Here is an 18,535-nt window from a genome sequence, read left to right as displayed (position 1 = left end):
TATCTCTCCCAAGCCTAAAAGAAAACACTTGTGGCATACACGTGTTAGTGATCACTATTTGTATTTATTTAGTCCTTAACCCTTGTGTTCTCTTCGGGTCAGTGTGACCCCCCCCCACGTGTTGCGCCAACTTTACCTCATACAAAAATAAAGTGAATCATTTTCTTAACCGTCTGGCTTCACCCCCCCCCCCCCACAGAGCGAAAGTCAAAAGAAAATGCTTTTTATTTGTTTTTGTATTGGGTAAAGTTGTCGCAGCACAACGATGGGTCGTTGTGAACCTTCGACACAAGGGTTAATACACCTTATAAAATCACACCAACGACTAGTACTACTTTCAACTTATAACAAAATTCCAAATACTATAAAGAAATGATTGCATAAACATGCTAAATGAGCTTGTGTTTATTAGAGCTAAGACTACTGTGTCTAATGGAACCCTCTGCTCTGGTAACGAGACTGCTAAAAGGTGAATCCAAGTCTCTTCTTGGACTTCTGAATATCAGTGGCCTCGTTCAGCTCCTTCATGTCCATGGTGCTTTCAGAGACGTAGGTGGGCATCTGGACGCCGGAGTCATCTTGGACCAGGTAACTGGGTCTGACTCCCCTGACCACGGGGCCCTGCCCCCCTCCCAGGCCCTCCCTGGCAGCCTTGCGGAGGGGGAGGATGTTCCTCTGAGCCTGCGCTGCTGCCTCCATCACCTGCTGGGCATACTGCTGGAACTGCTTCTCCTCCTCAGCCACCAGCCGGGCGTTCATGCTCTCCAGGTCCTCCAGCTCTTTTCTCAGGAGTTGTGTTTTAGAAAGCTTCTCTGCCTGAACACAAAGGAGTTATTACAACACTGCTGTGGGCTTGTCTCAGGCAAACATGACATACATCACATTACTAATCATGCAGGAAGGTTGGTTCAGGCTGGAAATGTAAACAGGGCCTCCTCAGCTCCGAGCCAGGTGGGCTTGTGTACTGACCACGGCACACCAACCACGTGTTCACACAACACGCTGACCACTCAGCCCCTGTTCATTAGCTGTTAAGTACTTTCTGCACTCTGGTGTTGCTTGCCCACCAGGATCCTAGCCATAACATGATCTGCTCTGGGTTGCATGGTGATGTCGTGTTCCCCGCCTGTTTACAGAACCACAAGACACGACATGACGATGACACCGTTCACACAGACGTTTACCATCTGATGGATGTGGTGGCTTTGCAAAACTTTTCCATCCTCCTTGGTCTTTTGAGCTTTTAGATACTGTTTTTCAAGGAATATCCTATCCGCTTCTCTTTTGGCATACAGCATGTGGAGATCCTCCTGATGGCTTTCCCTCGCCCTCAACTCCTGGTCCTTTCTCTGAAATGACAAATACAATGTATCATTATAACCATTTAATTGAGCCGTCGATTAACCTTGGCTCAAGTACCATTCTAGCCAGGAACTGTATGAATCGGCACATGACAACATAGCGAACTGTGTGTCAGCTAAGGCTCTGTACCATGGCTTCTCGGTGCGAGGCAATCGAGTCGAGCACAAGGGCCTTCTTCTCGGCCTTCTCCTTCTGCTGCGTCTCCAGTTTGCCCTCCTGCTCAGCCACAGCCTTAGCTATGATCTCTTCCTCATTCGCTTCCTGCTCCTTGTACTGCTTGGCGAGGTCTTCCGTGATCCTGTCCTTGTGGATCTGGACCTCTCTGAGGAGAAGACAGGAGGAACAGCAAACACTAAATCATGATCCTGCATGAGTGACAATGACTCAGGGATTTGGGCCAGTGGGTGCATTAGTTAATGTTATTTGCGCATTACCATTCAAGACAAGCTCAAAAGTGGACATTATCCAGTGATGGCACAGTTGAGGTTAGTACTGCAGAATGAGCTCGATCAGGCGGGGAGATGAAAACCTACCGTAACATCTCAGCCTCCTTCTCTTTTCTCAACTTCATCATTTTCTCTTTAGCAGCAGCAAACATCTTCCTTCGCTTGTCCTCCACCTCCTGCTGTTGGGCCTCTATCGCTCTGATGATATCTCTGTTTGACAAGTGATCCTGCAAATGTGCGGGATTCATTCATACGCACGCGTTGGCAACAAGTGGCTATGGATCAACATTCCAGCTAAAGAGAAATGTGAACAGTGAGTGATTACATCCACCATCTAAGGTCCTAATACCATGTGATCTCTCATGATGTGCTTCTTCTCCTCCAGGTTCTTCTGTTTCTTCATGGTTTCGTCCGACAGAAAGAGGTTCTTCAGACGCTGAATCTCCTCCGCCTCCCTCTGCTCCTCCAATCTCTCTCTCTCTCTGGCCATTTCATGCTCCTTTGCCCTAATAACGTCAAAGAGATCAGCATGTTCATCTCTAAAACTTTAGACACAACATTTACGTCCATGAAGAACGCTCAAGGTGAACTGCATAGTAGTGACGGCCAACTGTTCAGTCTTCAGAAGGATGTGTCTTTTTATACTTCCTGGATGACAGAGGAGAGGGCTATCTCCAGTAACAGGGTTGTAACCACAGTCATTAGGGGTACGTTCATGTGTTGGACGCCTAGCAGCATGACTGCATGGCTCTGCATGGGATTGAGGCTACTTACTGCTGTTTCAGGGCTTCTGCTATAGCCTGGCTTTCAAGCTTCCTCCGAACGGCTTTCTCCATTTCTTGTTTTGAGGCTTCCTTGTCTTTATGTTTGGCTATAACAATGGCTTCCCTGTCCACATCTTTGGAAGCTTCCAGCTTTCTTTGCTTCAATTCAATCTGAGCCTCTCTCTCCTTTAAGACTTCTGTCAGCATGAGGGCACTCTGAAGAGATAACAGTTGAAGGGATTATATCATACAATACTCAGTACTCAAATAACCACATCATGAAATGTTCATGAATACAGGTGAAGAGTCTGGGAACAGAAGACTACTGTTCAGTAGATGACTCAAGAAATACAAACATGAAATCCTTTGACTCGATCCGTTTGGTAGTACTGCTGGGATTTGGCCTTCACAATTGCCTCTTTCCTTTTTTCCTCCTGATATTTGGCCTCCTCGATATCAACCTTTTTTTTCTCCTCTTCCTCAATCTCATCACGAATTTTCTTAGCTTCTAGTTTCTTTTGTCTTTGCCCCTGTAAAAGAAATTGGCACAAACATACACTAAACAATAACTTAAATACATTGAAAAATAAATGAACATATTAAAATTGGTTAAAAAAACACTAAGACAGGTAGCCTACTTACAGCAATCGTGTTGGACCAGAATTTCACCACCTCCTTGGAACGCAAGTGCATTTCCTCCCTTTGCCTGGATGCTTCCTTGAGGCTTTCATTCTGTGTGTTCACCCGGTTTAGACTACCTTGAATTCGAAGCCATTCAGCTTTGGGCAAGACAGTGACCTGACGGAGATCTAGAGGTTTCAATGTTTCACTGCCTTCCACCACTGTATGCACGGAAGAAACAGCAGAAGTCAACGCAAAAAAGAATTGGCATTTGAGTAAGAAATAATAAAATGATGAAAAATTATCAGCTCATGACGTTGAGATATATGCTCAACCACCACTAACTAACTAACGAACTAACTAACTAACTAACTACTACGTTAGTTTTCCTTAAACGCCAAAGAATTACACTTACTTTTTTTATTGGATCCCCGTCGTCGACCATATTGCACTGCCGAAGCTGTTGCCATTTAAGCACAATATTTCGGTTTTAGTCATGTACATACAATTACTGCATAACGATGAAAGTTGCAAGGCTCTGGTATTTACGAGGATGGTCGATATAAAGTTTATATTTCTTACTACAGTAGGAGACTAGGTACTGGACAAATACGAGGGTCACATTTGTTATAATGTATCCTAGCAACACTTAAGCAGCGGAACTATTTGAAACTGACCATTCCAACAGGTGGCGCCACATTTTATTCGAAACACAAGTTATAAACGTAAAAGCTTGACATTGATTTATCCATAACCATGCGTGTTTAAATGTGTGCATTTGAATGTGCAACATATACTCTTTTTCAAGTTTAGCCTACTTTTAGGCTATTGACGTAATGCTTCTCACAAATTGCGAGGTCAAGCCACTCAAACATCTTAATGAGCAGAAAAAGGCCTGTCATGTGGTAGCTTAATTGAGTCAGGTGATTGGTTGTGTATGTTGAATCAAACACACGAGGGCGAGGCTATTTTGCCAGAATTCTCTTAAATACTTTTGTTAAACTTACTTACACTTTTCTTATTTAATATTCTTACTGCCTTTTTCGGAAATGTTTCACACTGTCAGTCATTGGGTCTGGTAAATAGCCTATCCCATAGTCTTTAACTGTCAGGAGATGAGAAGGGGCGGGTTTGTATTGAGAAGGGGCAGTCCTAAACACTGATTTTCTAAAGCTACTGGGTCCGAAACTTTCAGTAGCCCTGCCATCCATCAGTTTACGTAAGAATTGCCCATTCATCTGAAAAAGAGCACCCCGAACTGTTGAAAACAGCAAAATGGCCCCGATATCCATCAAGCGAATTTTAATCAGTGAAAGTGTTGATCCTTGTTGCAAGAAGCTTCTTCAAGAAAATGGAATCCAAGTGACGGAGAAGCAAAATATGAGTAAGGATGAGTTGATTGCAGAGATCAAGGTAGGTTTTTTTTAATCGAGTGCGTGTGTGCATGACACTTGGCTTGCACGAGTTTTTCCTCATTAAAAAACCCGCTTTAAAGTGGTTTATGATCACTTTCTCATCGTATTGCAGTTTATATTTTGGAGACACAAAGGTGTGTTTTGTGTTTTAACGGAATAATCTATATAGGTGCAACTTGATTATATAATGTGCTGTAATGTAACTATATAATGCGCTACGTCATCGAAGGGTTCCTGATAGACACCGCATGGCTTTTCTACAGTTTTAGCATTAGCAGCAAATACATTCACCAGTTTTACCTTCCCTGATTACACGCATGCTAGTACCGCCCTCTTATCTGATGCAACTGCATCCGAGATGTGCTGAGATTCCAGTCTTTTGTGGGTACAGAATTCCCTTCCATCTCACTGAGCTGCAACAACATGCATGGTCATTATGGAGAGGTCACATGTTGAGATGAAGTTTAATGTTGAAGTTTGACTTTTTAAATTATATTTTCTGGTCTTTATGTTTTACACATGTAAACGAGTATGGTTCCTAACTAATCAATGTATGATTTTGCAGCACAGTTATAATGCACACAACCGTTTGCAAAATGTCTCATACTGACATATTTTCCTCTAGGACTATGATGGACTGGTGGTGCGATCTGCGACAAAGGTTACAGCTGATGTCATCAGTGCAGCTGATCAGCTCCAGATCATTGGCAGAGCTGGAACTGGTGTTGACAACGTGGATGTGGAGGCTGCCACCAAGAAGGGCATAATAGTTATGAAGTAAGTTTGCAAAAATGACAAGATAAAAGCATGCACACGGTAGTTCAGAGTGTTAGGGGGGATATTCTTTGTACAACCCTTTATTGTGAGTGTGAATAAAGTTTTTAATTGGATCCTCAGTACTTGTCACTGTTGATTTCTCCTCAGTTTCATAGTTTAAATCTGTCATTTTAGCACACCGAGTGGCAACACCATCAGTGCTGCGGAGCTGACATGTACCCTGATAATGAGCCTGTCAAGGTAAGGTATTACCCAGGTATTGGAAATACTCTACAAAGCCTAACTTGATCTATCTAGGGCAAATGTGGTATTTGACGTGCTTTCTTCCAAAGTAAAAGAAACCCCTGTATCATTGTAGACATGTTCCACAAGCAGCCATGTCCATGAAAGCAGGGAACTGGGATCGTAAAAAGGTAAACAGTATTACATATCTATAATACTGTGATATTTACGGGTTTATTTAGACTCTAAGCCATAATGGGGCATTGTTCATCCAGTCATCACTAGTCAGTTGATGCTTCAGTTGACACGTTCTCTGAGGAGCAGGATCAAGGTTTAGTTTGATTATTCTGCAGTTCATGGGTGCCGAGCTGTACGGTAAAACACTTGGAATAGTCGGACTTGGAAGAATCGGAAAGGAGGTCGCCACCAGAATGCAGTCCTTTGGTATGAAGGTCGGTTGAGGATCTTTTATTCCGTACGTCTTAAGTTAAGTCAAAAAAGTTGTAATTCTTCCATACCCTGTGGATTTGATGAAGTTCTGTGTTTGTCACCAGACCATCGGGTACGACCCTATCACCCCACCTGAGGTGACTGCCACCTGGGGGGTGGAGCAGATGACCCTGGAACAGCTGTGGCCTCAGTGTGACTACATCACTGTCCACACCCCCCTGATGCCTGCCACCACTGGTGAGGATGAGGGGCCCTGCAGAATGGGGCCAGTCAGGAGTCGTATCACTGGAGTGTGGAATGTTTTCAAGACCCTACAAACCAGGCTCTTTTTAAACCGAATTCCTCGTGAACTGTCACCTCCTACAGGTTTGCTGAACGATGCCTCGTTTGCCAAGTGTAAGAGAGGCGTTAAGGTGGTGAACTGTGCCCGAGGAGGCATCATCGATGAGGCGTCTCTCCTCAGAGCTCTGGAGTCGGGTCAGTGTGGAGGAGCTGGCCTGGATGTCTTTGTCGAGGCAAGAAAACCTTCTAATACAATTTATTTTCTCAAATGAACTCCTGTTTCTTTGGTATCAACCGTCTCCCTGCGTGCTGCTCTGCCTCGTGACAGGAGCCGCCGAAGGAGCGCTCGCTGGTGAACCATCCTAACGTGATCAGCTGTCCTCACCTGGGGGCCAGCACCAAGGAGGCGCAAGCTCGCTGTGGGCAGGACATCGCCTTGCAGATCGTGGACATGGTGAAGGGCAAAGGCCTGGTTGGAGCTGTGAGTTCTCCTACCCCCGATCTAAAGAGGATGCCTTGTAATCTTAGATTGTGATTGGCTGTTGCTTCGACCAGTATGGGAGTCGCTCTGTTGAAGAAAGTTCTCAGACCTTGAGCATTCTCACAATGTTCCTTGTCAGCCAAGAGCCATTGTGTTACACAAAACTGAACATTCAAGGTTGGTGACTTAGGAATTATTAGATAAACAGTTGCCTTTACAAAGAAAAACAATAGATGTATTTGTCATATGCTCATTATAACACAGGTCTTTCTGGGCAGTGAAATTCTTAGGACATGTTAAGACATGTAGTAGGCATTAAACAACAAATGACTTTATGATTATTTTTCTGATTACAAACACTGTCAAAGCAAACACATCTATGATCTGTACGGTTATTCCCCCCCCCAACTTATAATTCATGTTGACATATATAATGTCATGTTTTGAACACAGGTGAATGCGCAGGTTTTAGCCAGCACCTTCTCCCCAGAGTCTCACCTGTGGATCAAGCTTGGAGAGGCCCTGGGCGCCGTGCTGCGGTCATGCACCACCTCCAAGACACCCCTCAGTGCTGTCCACATCACCACTCAAGGTGGACGCTCTATACTTGCCTTTTCTCTGACGCTGCCCAGATGAATATGACTGATATATTATCCTCTAAAGTTCACTTTTGCTTACTGCTATACCCTGATTTTAAACACATGCATACTCCTGCAAGTCCCACATTGTCTTGGTTGAGCACTTGAGAGACCGTCAAATACGTTCAGAAGGGAATTTAATGATCTGCAGTTTGCTGTCCTCTGGTGGTCACCATCAGTTATTACAGAGTCGAAATCACCTGTCATGCATTAACATGTAGCATTATTTGATGTGAACCAGGTGACTGTCTGAAAAGCTCCACGGGCTACATGACTTCTGCCGTGATGGTTGGACTCCTCACTGACGGGTCCAAGGGCTGCCCCAATTTGGTCAATGTCCTGACCCTGGCCAAGGAGGCTGGGATTACGGTAAATATACAAAGATACACCATTCAAAGACAACTTTCTGATAAGATCGATCATCAGTGACTGTAGAATACTATAGTGAGTGCATGTCGGCGTTGTCCTTTTCTCTTCAGGTAAACAAAAGCCACCTGCAGGCCTGTGAGGGGAGCCTGTGTGAGGTGGAGCTGTCCATCAAGGGCTCCAGGTTCCAGGCTTCTGGTTCTGTACAAGGAGGCGTGCCCGTGCTGTTGGGGCTTGACAGAAGCATGTTCCGCCAGCCTGTCCCCCTCACTGGAAACCTGCTCTTCTTCAAGGCTGCCGGGGGCCCTCAGCTGCTGCCCGCCGTCACCGGTAACAGCGCCCCCTGGCTGCCTCCCTGCACCTCGCTGAGAAGCCCTCTCAAACATGCTGCCAGAGAAGAAGCGTCTTATTTCCGATGACTGTCACCTCTTCTTTAGTGTGCGCGTGTCTCTGTGTCCCTGCAGGTGTGCTGGCCACAGCTGGAGTGGAGATGCAGGCGTTCAGCGGGCCAGCAGCTGGAGGTGGGGAGCAGTGGTTCTGTGTGGGGTTGTCCTCTCTGCTTGGGGAACCGGCTGCCCTGAACCCTCTTGTGAAAGAAGCAGCCCAGCTCTCTCTGTAAACGATGCAGGACATTTCTACTGACATTTCTACAAGTGTAACATTCCAATGTCTAATCTAACCACTCTAGACTGTTAGCATTATTCAAGAGGTTCCCTGTTTAGCTTGTTGATAGGCTACTTACAATAACACCTTTCATGTAGAGAGACGTATGTTTTTTGTTACAATTTGTTTCATTCTGTGATACTTGTCATAGTGTTTGAATTGTATTTCAGGTGCTGGATATTTGTAGATTAAATGTAATTGACATGAAACTGTTTCCATTTGTTGACTACTTTTCGCCATCGAAGTCAGTAGTTGGTTGTAGATGCACAGTGCCTAATCTGCGATGACCTTACATTAATATTAATATATACATTAATATAGCGTATATAACCCACTCCCTAGCTGTATTTTTTTTAATTGCCTATTAATAAATTTACCACATTTCGAATTACAGACTGGTTTGAATCATATTAGATGGGTTCATTCATTGAACTTGTAGAATGCAGATTATGCAATGGTTTTAATCCTTATTAGGATTAGGCTAAAACTGCCATGGCAACGAAAGAGAAAGAATGAGTGTTGAGTAGTGAATGGGCAGTATCTTTCTGTGTAGCTGGAAGCCCAGACCTTACTTCAAACGGAATCGTATTTACTCGGCTGTGGTAGGTGTGGACCTGCCCTTTAGTTGTCCTAGCGTCCTTGTAGCGCATCTCTTCTCGACCATTGTCATGGCCACGGAGAATGTGTGGCAGTCGGAATAACGGGGATTTTTGTTGTTCGGTCGCTGAAGACATTCTCTTTGGCCGGGTATAATGCACTTAGGCTGGCTTGGATATGGAGCGGCAGGGTGACAGCCGGCGCCTCTCCAACTATACACAGATACCAAAATAGGACAGCGGTGCAAACCTTTCGGGCTAATTTGAGGTTCACGAGTGTAGGCTACTGAACTGCGGCTCAGACAACAGGACACGAGCGTCCTTCAGTTCCTTTTTCACGGCTCGCGGCGTCCGTTAATGTCCCATTGAAGTAAGCACACTATAACGTGATAGATTGTTTTTAGGTTTTGTTGAATATTGTTTAATTGCATTATTTGAATTCGTCTGTGTTCATATCTAGTGACACATGCTATAGAGAGTAAAGATGAGTAGCCTACATGACTGAAGGTGTCAGTAATGCATTTGCGTATTTGTTGTTAATCTGCTGAAATAAGAAACCATTAACCATTTGATATTGGTTAAAAAAAAAGAAGAAAAAAAGGAACGTGACACTTTAAATTGTACTATTTGTCATGCTTGCATAAGCGACTTTAAACACTGGACAGCCTATTTAACGTTTTTATATTTTATCTTTTTAATAATTCATGATGCAAATGTCTCATGTCCATCTGTTCATTTCCTATAGGCGCCATGTCAGACGAGGGAAAAGACGACTACATCTATGACTTCTGGGACATCCCCCATCCCACATATTTATTGGACTCTCTCAAAGACTTCTATGCCAACGGCTTTTTCACAGACATCACCCTACAGTGTGCCACAGGACAGGTCTTTAACTGTCACAAGGTAGCGCTCTCAGCTTGCAGCTCCTATTTTAAAGTCATGTTTACAGCTGACATGAAGGAGAGGTCAAACAACCTTATCAAGCTGACTGGAATTGATTTTGAGGTTTTGGGGGCTTTGGTGAACTACGTCTACACGTCAAGGGTGAGCATCACCCAGAGCAACGTACAAAGTCTGCTGGAGGCGGCCGACCTTCTGCAGTTCAGCTCTGTCAAACAGGCTTGTGAGGCCTTTCTCATTCGCTTCTTGGACGTGGACAACTGCCTGGGCATGCACCGTTTCGCCGAGCTGCACGTTTGCCCCGCCCTGGAGCGCGAGGCGCGCAGGGTCATGCTCAGTCGCTTTGAGGAGCTCGTTCAGCAGGAGGAGTTTCTGGAGGTGGATTGTGGGAAACTGAAATCGGTGTTGTCGGCTGACAACCTCAACGTGTGGAAGGATAGTGTGCTTCTGGACGCAGTGGTCAAATGGGTTACCCATGACTTGGATTCCCGTGTGGATCACATGCAGGAGCTGCTCCATTGTATCCACATGGACCTTGATGAGTTGTACTTCAACACAGCTCTGGAGGAACAGAGACAAGGCTTACTGGGGAACGAGAGGAAAGTGAGATCTCTGATTGTCCACTCCTTGAAGTCCACCTGCAAGGAGACTTCTGCTAACTGCAGGAAACGCTCCTCCAGCATGTATGTCATCGGAGGGTACTACTGGCATCCGCTGTCTGAGGTCCACATTTGGGATCCAGTCAGCAACACATGGGTGCAGGGCAAGGATATGCCGGACCACACGAGAGAAAGCTATGGTGTCGCCTTACTGGGGGCGAACATCTACGTGACGGGAGGTTACAGGACAGACAACATCGAGGCCCTGGACACAGTGTGGATATATGACTGTGATGGGGACGCGTGGACAGAGGGATGTCCCATGCTCACAGCCAGATACTACCACTGCTCCGTCACCCTGCATGGTTGTATTTATGCCATCGGCGGGTACAGAGGGGGGGCACCAGAAGAGGAGACAGAGTTTTATGATCCTTTGAAGAGAAAGTGGTTCCCTGTTGCTAATATGATCCAAGGTACATTATGAACACTGATGTTTCCTTACTGCATACTGTACATATAATTCACAGAATGATACTACCTATTAATATATTAATACTTTTCTGCTAAGGTGTGGGGAATGCCACAGCTTGTGTAAAAAGTGACACAATCTATGTGACTGGAGGCCACTATGGGTCCAGAGGAAGCTGTACCTACGAAAAGATTCAAACCTACAGACCGGACATTAATGAGTGGAACATTCTCACCATAAGTCCTCATCCAGGTAGGACCAATGATGCCACAAGTAGTTGTTGCATTTTCTTTACACACACGACTATGCATGCTCTTATGGTTCTTCCCTTTGGCACTTATTCGTTTTTTTCACCATGTATGCTCATGTTTTGGCTACCTGCAATCTCATTGTTATGATCAGTGACCTATGCACTTTTGTAAAGCTCTCTCTTGGAAGTCGCTTTGGATAAAAGTGTTTGCTAAATGAATAAATGTAAACTATGATTCTGATTCTTCTTCTCTCCTCCTCAGAGTATGGGCTCTGCTCAGTGTCTCTCAACAACAAACTGTACCTGGTGGGCGGGCAGACGACCATCACAGACAGCTATGACTTTGACAGTAACGACTGGAGGCAGATGTCTGTGATGAAGGAGAGGAGGATGGAGTGTGGGGCGGCAGTAATAAACGGATGCATCTACGTGACAGGCGGCTATTCTTACTCAAAGGGAACTTATCTGCAAAGCATAGAAAAGTATGACCCTGAACTGGACACCTGGGAGATCGTTGGAAACCTCCCCAGTGCAGCACGATCACATGGTTGTGTTTGTGTTTACAGTGTATAGTGTCAGTCTGTTTTATTGGTAAGTGCCTTTCCCTGTGCCAAATTTGTTAACATGAGCATGCCTTCTTAGCTATCTAAGTGTCATTCAAAGGCACAATTTGGAAGGTATTTTAAAACGAATACGATGTCTGGTGACTACACATCTGTTTTTTGTTCCAAAGTTTAAACATACTTCCTAATATTTGGTATTATATTGCCAAAAAATGACCATTCGGGAAAACATTTTACACGGATATAAGTAGCCTACCAAACAACCTTCAACTAAGCATTGTTTTATGCAATGGGAAAATAGATTCCGAGTGAGATCCGTACATTGCAGTGTCAGATTTGTAAATAAAGATTTTACTAACTAGGTTTTATTTTCTTAGTGACAGACAACTAGCAACATAGTTCCATTTCTTGGAGACATAACGAAGCGCTATGTAATACTATATTTGGACCTGATTGCCATCCGTAACACGCATTGCTCCCTCTGCATGCTTGCTGCTACCAGCGTGATAGAGCCAAAACGAGTGAAGTGAGAATTCATCGCAAGTCCTGTGGCCAACTCTAAAGTAGACAGCTATCGAACGAATTCATCCAAATAGTCCACGCATCACAGTAAGTATAACCGAACACATGCTTTCCCAATAGATGAGCCGTTAACAATTGTCTTTTGAAAAAATCCACGGCCGACTTCCCCACATGTGTTGATTCGCTGTCCTTCCATTTACCCAGCGGCTAGCGGCAGTGAACTAGCCTAGCTAACTAGTGTGAATTAAAGCCAGAGGTAGTACGTTGCTGTACAGCTTGATTTGGAAATCTAACACTGTCTTAGTGCATGTGTTATGGTTAGCGGTATCTGTTGGCTTATTTCCAAAAAGATGACGTATCAAAAGATTCGTTGCGCTGTCCAAAACGCACCGGCTCATTAGATAGGCCAGGCTGGCTGGCACTACTAGCCTAGCTAAGAGTAAACTAACTTGTGGAGGCTCATTGACTTTAGTTTCTCAATTTTAGGAAGTAGTTAGCTGACGTTACATTACATTTAGAGACCACCACTCTACCCGTGTTACTGAAACAATTTGAATATCAGGTGCATTTCACTTAACAGACATGGGAGAAGGCAACGTAGCTAGCTAGCACTAGGCACATAGGCTTTAGTGTTTGATTAGATCCTATCGTAATTAAATGTACTGTGGGCAAACTTTACTGTAACCAGTTACAGGCACGCACTTGACTGTTTAAACGCCCCTTTCAGCATGGTTGGCCGTCCAGCCGTTGTGTTCTGCTGTGTTATTGGGCATAGATGGATTTGAGTGGAAATAAATGGGTTGGCTCCCAGGCCTCAGTGGGGTTGCACGATCTCCCAAATAAAGTACTGCAAAGTGACGTATTATTATTAACAGTTGTATCATTAAATCAATACTGTATGAGTAACGTTTTTCTTTCATTTGATTATTTTCCACATAGAGCTGTCATGGAAGACAATCAAGAAATGTCTCCCCTTGAGATTAAGGTTGCTCGTCAGATTGAGGTACTAATTTCATGCCTATAAATGATTACATTGTATTATGGACCATGTGAAGTGCAGCATAATGTAATGTGTTTATTTCTCTTGACAGTACTACTTTGGCAATCACAACCTTCCCCGTGACAAGTTTCTGAAAGAGCAGCTGCAGCTTGATGATGGCTGGGTTCCCTTTGAGACTATGCTCAAGTTTAACAGGTATACAAAGTTCTATTTGGTACAATTTCTTTAGATTTCAGTAATTTGTTGCTCCATCCCATCTCTTAATACCTCCCTTTTTCTTTTTTTCTTTTTTTTTTTTTAGATTAAAGTGTTTAACAACAGATACCAAGGTCATCATTGAATCCTTGCGCAAGTCAAAATCGGGTCTTTTGGAAATGAGTGAGGACAAAACTAAACTGAGGAGGCTTCCAAGCAAACCTCTACCGGAAGTGGATGATCAGTACAAAGATGCTCTGAAGCACAGATCGGTCTACCTTGTAAGTTAGTCAAAGTGAATGAAGAAATAATCGACAAGAATGTATACACATTCCTCTTCATGATGTCATTGTTTGTCATTCTCTAGAAAGGCTTTCCTCTGGACACAACCCTTGATGATATTCAGGTGTGGCTGAACGGCAAGGGCAACATAGAGAACTACCAGATGAGGAGGACTCTGGATAAGAAGTTCAAGGTAATGTGGATAGGAAGCACGTTACATGAAAGTAAATATTTACATGTAACTAATTAATAACCAGAATTTTTTATTACATTTTAGGGCTCTGTCTTCTTGACCTTTGACACAGAAGAATCAGCAAAGCAGTTCATTGAACGTACAGACATCAAAACCTTTAATGACAATGAAATGCTCATTATGTCGAGGTGGGTTAGCCATAAAGTCGATTGACAATCAAGTTTACATTGTTGAGTAGATTCCAATTGATGTTTTACTGCATTATGGTTTTCAAAGCTGACAGTTTCAATTTTTCTGTTTTACATTCCAGACCGGACTACCATGCCAAGAAGAAAATTGAATGGAAATCTAACAAGGCAGCTAAAGCTAAACAGTAAGTACTGAGCACACAGAGAAATTGAATTCAATTGTAATAATCAAGGAACAAAATAAATACTTGCTGTTGTGTTTCATAGGGACAAGGATGAAAAACAAATACAAGTAGATAAAGAGGAAATGGTAAGAAATATTGTTATTCTGTTTACACTACTGCCTTTTCTGTTCCTCTCCTTGGGGATTTTTCACTTGTGAATAAATATTGAATAGTTTGATTTGACTTTATTTGAGATGCATACAGTATAACACAAAACAAAACTCTTTATATATTGTTAATTTATCATGTGTTATTGGACCATTTTAAGTGAAGTGTGAGAGGATACACAGGGAGACGGGGGTGAGACATGCCGCAAAGGTCCAGGCCAGATTTGTACCTGCGGTGCGGCCTCAACCTACATGGTTACTTATCCATCATTCCTTATTACCTTCTTGTTTTGCAGAAATCTCTGGATGAGCAGACGGGATGCTTGCTGAAATTCTCTGGGGCGCTCGAGTTTGTGTCGAGATCCGATTTTCATGAATTGTTCTCAGGACATGGTCAAATCAAATGGATTGACTTTTCCAGGGGTGCTAAAGAGGTATTACTTGAACTAACCATTGCCAATCTTTTTATAAAGCATTTGTCTGCAAAAAGAAAATGACACATCTTCCTTATTCCAAAGGGTACCATCCTCTTCAGAGCAAGTGCTAAAGAAGCTCTTGCTAAGGCTACAGAGGCGAATGGAGGGACTTTGCAACTGAAGGACCAGGATGTTGCATGGGAAGTTGTGGAAGAGGGCGATGCTGAGAAAGAACTACTGAAGAAGATGATCCAAGACCAGCAAGAAACCTTCAATAAGAGAGGCAGAGGCAGAGGTACGGCACACGTTAACAAGACGCAGCTCATTTCAGTATCCGATGTTCTATTGTGTCTATAGACGTAACATTTTAGGTGATTTATCACATTTTGGATCACTCCATTTTTTAATTTGTGTAATGCAGGATTAGATATTGGGCGCTTATTCTTTTGAATGTTTTGTCAGGTGGCAGAGGTAGATCAGGTGGCCGAGGAGGAGGAGGAGGAAGAGGAGGAGGCCGGAGGGATAGGGATAGGGGTGGACGAGATCAGAATAAATCTCAGTTCAAAGGCAAGAAGACAGTGTTCGACAGCGATAACGATGATGACGGTAAGTTGAGACGTTTTTCAGTTTATTACATATCTGCATAAAGAACAGTGACCTTGGACTGATATCTGCCAGCCAATCAGTACATGGTGTGTGTAGAATGTCTCATCTGACTTCATTTGATTGATCTTTCCCAGGAGCTCCAAGCACCAAGAAGCGAGCGCTGGAGGGCGCAGACGGCCACACCCCAGCTGCAAAGGTGGTCAAAACTGAGAATGGATCTTAGATTGCAGATACAAAAAACATCACTCAAAATAACATGATAGAAAGGAACATTGAAAAAGCCTAAAATGAACTAAATCCATTCCACTGGAAGTTTCATGTTGTGGAGAATCTTATGAAGTCCACCCTGATGTCAACCTGAAAACCAGAATGTAAGATCGACATCAGTTTCACAAAACCATTGTCAGTTGTATGTTTCATATTTTGTGTTCCTCTTTCCCCAGCTTGCTTTAAATGTATTATTTAACTAGAGTTTCATTTTCTACAAAGCATTTCATTTTTACAGGAACATACAATGCTTGTGTGTCAGTGGGATATAAAGACGTGCATGATGATAGTATCTTGTTTATGGATCGCCACTTCATTGATGCTCAGAAAGCAAGGCAGGAGAGGAACGTTATTACCGCATCTGGCAATGCGAGATCAAAGAGTGCCATTTTCTTTTCCCTATTCTTTTTACATGGAAAGGTTAAGTAGAAAAATAGGAATGGTTCCTTTCACGTTTGCCCTTGTGAATATAGCCAATAAAGTTTGATTTTAGTAGCCTCTGTCTATAAAGTTTTGGATATTTTGTTGGTGTTTTGGAAAACGGAAGTATAAACGTTATCCTCTTACCGATTTTTTTTTGTGGAACTTGTAAGATGCTGGCAAGTCGTATCTCAGCTCTGAAATGGAGATTAAATCATTAGGTCGTGTTGACTGACAGCATGTACAATGAACTAATGTTTAGCAAAAAATCGCCGACCTGCAATTACTTCCATTTGGACTCCCCAGTCAGTTGCCTTCTTCTGTATGTGCTGTAATCAGAGTTGAAATTAGACCATATAATGGGATGAAGATTACCAACTGGAACAGAACATACTTCTCGCGTTGATGTCTTGTGTAGTGAGTATACCGCTGTCTCTGCCATTGTCAGCGCTTTCCTGAGAAACTGCATGTCCATGCCTGTATTTCATAAAAGTAAATATTTAACATTAATGACATGTGGCAGGACATTCATAATTGAACATAAACATTTATGGTTATGTCACCTTGGTTGTGTTTTGTGCCAAATGGGGGATTCATTATCACAGTGTCAAACTTTTTGGCGTAAGATTCAACAGCCATCGTGCACATGTCACACTGGATCAAATCTATGTCGGTGAGTTCAAATTCCTCTGTGTTCCTTCTGAATATCTCCAGTGCATCACCATCAATGTCGAACCCCACACACAGACTGTAAATAATAGAAAGGCAGTAATATTATAATTTGATTTTGAAAGATCAGTCTTTGTTTTCACGTTTAGCCATCACACAACTGTCTGAAATCTTACCCTGCGCCGAGGACTGCCGCCCCAATACTGAGAACGCCACATCCAGATCCCAAATCTGCAACTAACTTGCCCTCGATGTCATCATATGTGTTATGGATCGTGTAAAGCATACATGCTGAAAGAGAAAACCACCACTTAGCTGTAGCTAGATACAGTGCGTGTAGTAAAACTGAAAGCAATGCTTGACCCAACACGTATGCTAACACATTAGCTTGCGAGGGAGACGTAAACGAGGACTAAGATACCTGCAATATGTGGGCTTGTTGGATACTGTTCGAGAAGAATTTTTGGTTCCTCAAAGACGTCTACTTGTTGAAGGCAACTCTCGAGCTCTTTCAATTTCATCTGATCCTCTGCACTCTGTCGCCTGAATTGTCCAGAAAGAATGTGAACGGTAACAGTAGAATTTTAAGTATGAACGTTTTGTAAACACATTTGTTCTCGATGATACCGGCGGCTAATTCATAAACACTACAGTATGTTGTGAACAGAGGATGTTGGTGAACAAAAGTAAATTAAGTAATATGTCAAATTGTTACGCTAAAACGATAATTTACGATAAAAAATGTTGTATGCATTACGTGCAAACATTATACAACACCACGCTCCAACTTCCAACCCTGTATTCAAGTTCAAACTCCTCACCGGCTGAAAACTGTCTTGTACTGGAAACCAAAACGAGGCACGCTATAACAGCGGAGTATCAATAAAAACGATCCGAAAAGGAATGGAACCAATCATTTCTATTCCGGTATTTTGCCCTCCGGTGCACCCATTTCTGGAAATATTGTTAAGTAAGTTCAAAGTATTTCACATGGCTCATCTTGCCCAATTTATGAGTAGCATGTGTACCTGCAGAGCCGGAGAGCCAGATAGCTGCAGTTTCCGTACCGCTGTTTCAGGAGCGCAGTTCTAGGACACTCTTTTTATCTGACAGCGCCACCTAACGATTTGGCTGACAAAAGGCAGTGTCACTAGATCGCAACAAGATATTTGAATGGTTTGAGAGGCAAGAACCAAGGAAAACTGTGGTATATGTGATGATGTTTGATGAGGCAATTAAATAGATAAGTATAATATTTCAAAATAGGTTCGAATTTTTAACATTGGATAATTAAATCAATTAAAATGACATAAAACTAGAAACAAATGTACATTGTGTCAAGATCCAGTGTAATTTGATCATATAAAGTAATCAAATTAAGGAAGCTAAATTAGCCTAAAGAAAAGGTTGGAAATACATCAATGTGGACAGATGTGTGATGTCTGGAGTGGCCTTAGAACGTTTTCTGGGACTACAGAGAACCAATGTACACCCTGCAACATGAGCCTTAAGGATTGGGGCACCTTTGCAGATACTATGAACTTGTTCTAGAGTTGCTTTGATGGGCTTAACTTCACCA

General features: G+C 43.1%; 5 protein-coding genes across 8 annotated transcripts; 3 read left to right on the top strand and 2 right to left on the bottom strand.

The window, feature by feature from the left end:
- Window positions 1-186: 186 nt before the first annotated feature.
- cfap210 (cilia and flagella associated protein 210) lies at window positions 187-3,840 on the bottom strand. Its single transcript, XM_084689894.1, has 9 exons — window positions 3,609-3,840; window positions 3,215-3,414; window positions 2,929-3,102; window positions 2,583-2,788; window positions 2,158-2,314; window positions 1,896-2,035; window positions 1,492-1,684; window positions 1,185-1,349; window positions 187-816 (listed from the first exon to the last, which is right to left on the bottom strand). Exons 1-9 carry the CDS (start codon window positions 3,661-3,663, stop codon window positions 463-465), a joined length of 1,644 nt encoding a protein of 547 aa, XP_084546020.1. The 5' UTR covers window positions 3,664-3,840; the 3' UTR covers window positions 187-462.
- A 324-nt stretch (window positions 3,841-4,164) lies between these two features.
- On the top strand, window positions 4,165-8,696 carry phgdh (phosphoglycerate dehydrogenase). Its single transcript, XM_084689895.1, has 12 exons — window positions 4,165-4,606; window positions 5,234-5,385; window positions 5,560-5,625; window positions 5,744-5,798; window positions 5,961-6,059; window positions 6,162-6,294; window positions 6,424-6,572; window positions 6,668-6,820; window positions 7,274-7,412; window positions 7,700-7,827; window positions 7,938-8,154; window positions 8,289-8,696. The coding sequence occupies exons 1-12, from the start codon at window positions 4,469-4,471 to the stop codon at window positions 8,441-8,443; spliced, it is 1,584 nt and encodes a 527-aa protein (XP_084546021.1). The 5' UTR covers window positions 4,165-4,468; the 3' UTR covers window positions 8,444-8,696.
- Window positions 8,697-8,842: 146 nt separating this feature from the next.
- Window positions 8,843-13,360, top strand: klhl23 (kelch-like family member 23). 2 transcript variants are annotated; one of them, XM_084689893.1, is made up of 6 exons: window positions 8,843-9,089; window positions 9,829-11,058; window positions 11,154-11,306; window positions 11,567-11,895; window positions 12,370-12,476; window positions 13,329-13,360. In XM_084689893.1, exons 2-4 carry the CDS (start codon window positions 9,834-9,836, stop codon window positions 11,875-11,877), a joined length of 1,689 nt encoding a protein of 562 aa, XP_084546019.1. In that variant the 5' UTR covers window positions 8,843-9,089; window positions 9,829-9,833; the 3' UTR covers window positions 11,878-11,895; window positions 12,370-12,476; window positions 13,329-13,360. The 2 variants fall into 2 exon arrangements, with proteins under 2 accessions (XP_084546019.1, XP_084546018.1); XM_084689892.1 differs by having other exon boundaries at window positions 8,843-9,453.
- On the top strand, window positions 12,370-16,362 carry ssb (small RNA binding exonuclease protection factor La). Its single transcript, XM_084689896.1, has 12 exons — window positions 12,370-12,476; window positions 13,329-13,392; window positions 13,481-13,584; window positions 13,691-13,865; window positions 13,952-14,059; window positions 14,144-14,247; window positions 14,370-14,432; window positions 14,515-14,557; window positions 14,875-15,012; window positions 15,097-15,289; window positions 15,457-15,600; window positions 15,735-16,362. The coding sequence occupies exons 2-12, from the start codon at window positions 13,336-13,338 to the stop codon at window positions 15,821-15,823; spliced, it is 1,218 nt and encodes a 405-aa protein (XP_084546022.1). The 5' UTR covers window positions 12,370-12,476; window positions 13,329-13,335; the 3' UTR covers window positions 15,824-16,362.
- On the bottom strand, window positions 15,596-18,068 carry mettl5 (methyltransferase 5, N6-adenosine). 3 transcript variants are annotated; one of them, XM_084689900.1, is made up of 9 exons: window positions 17,985-18,017; window positions 17,778-17,910; window positions 17,378-17,499; window positions 17,133-17,247; window positions 16,851-17,035; window positions 16,682-16,764; window positions 16,565-16,616; window positions 16,435-16,484; window positions 15,596-15,957 (listed from the first exon to the last, which is right to left on the bottom strand). In XM_084689900.1, exons 3-9 carry the CDS (start codon window positions 17,475-17,477, stop codon window positions 15,916-15,918), a joined length of 627 nt encoding a protein of 208 aa, XP_084546026.1. In that variant the 5' UTR covers window positions 17,478-17,499; window positions 17,778-17,910; window positions 17,985-18,017; the 3' UTR covers window positions 15,596-15,915. The 3 variants fall into 3 exon arrangements, with proteins under 3 accessions (XP_084546026.1, XP_084546027.1, XP_084546025.1); XM_084689901.1 differs by lacking the exon at window positions 17,778-17,910 and having other exon boundaries at window positions 17,985-18,068; XM_084689899.1 differs by having other exon boundaries at window positions 17,778-18,037.
- Between the last annotated feature and the right edge of the window lie 467 nt (window positions 18,069-18,535).

This window comes from Hypomesus nipponensis, chromosome 23 (genome assembly GCF_054491055.1).
Source record: "Hypomesus nipponensis isolate SF chromosome 23, ASM5449105v1, whole genome shotgun sequence".
Classification (NCBI taxonomy): Eukaryota; Metazoa; Chordata; class Actinopteri; order Osmeriformes; family Osmeridae; genus Hypomesus; species Hypomesus nipponensis.
The sequence above is the reverse complement of the archived record's forward strand: the minus strand, read 5'-3'. Positions and strand labels throughout refer to the sequence as shown.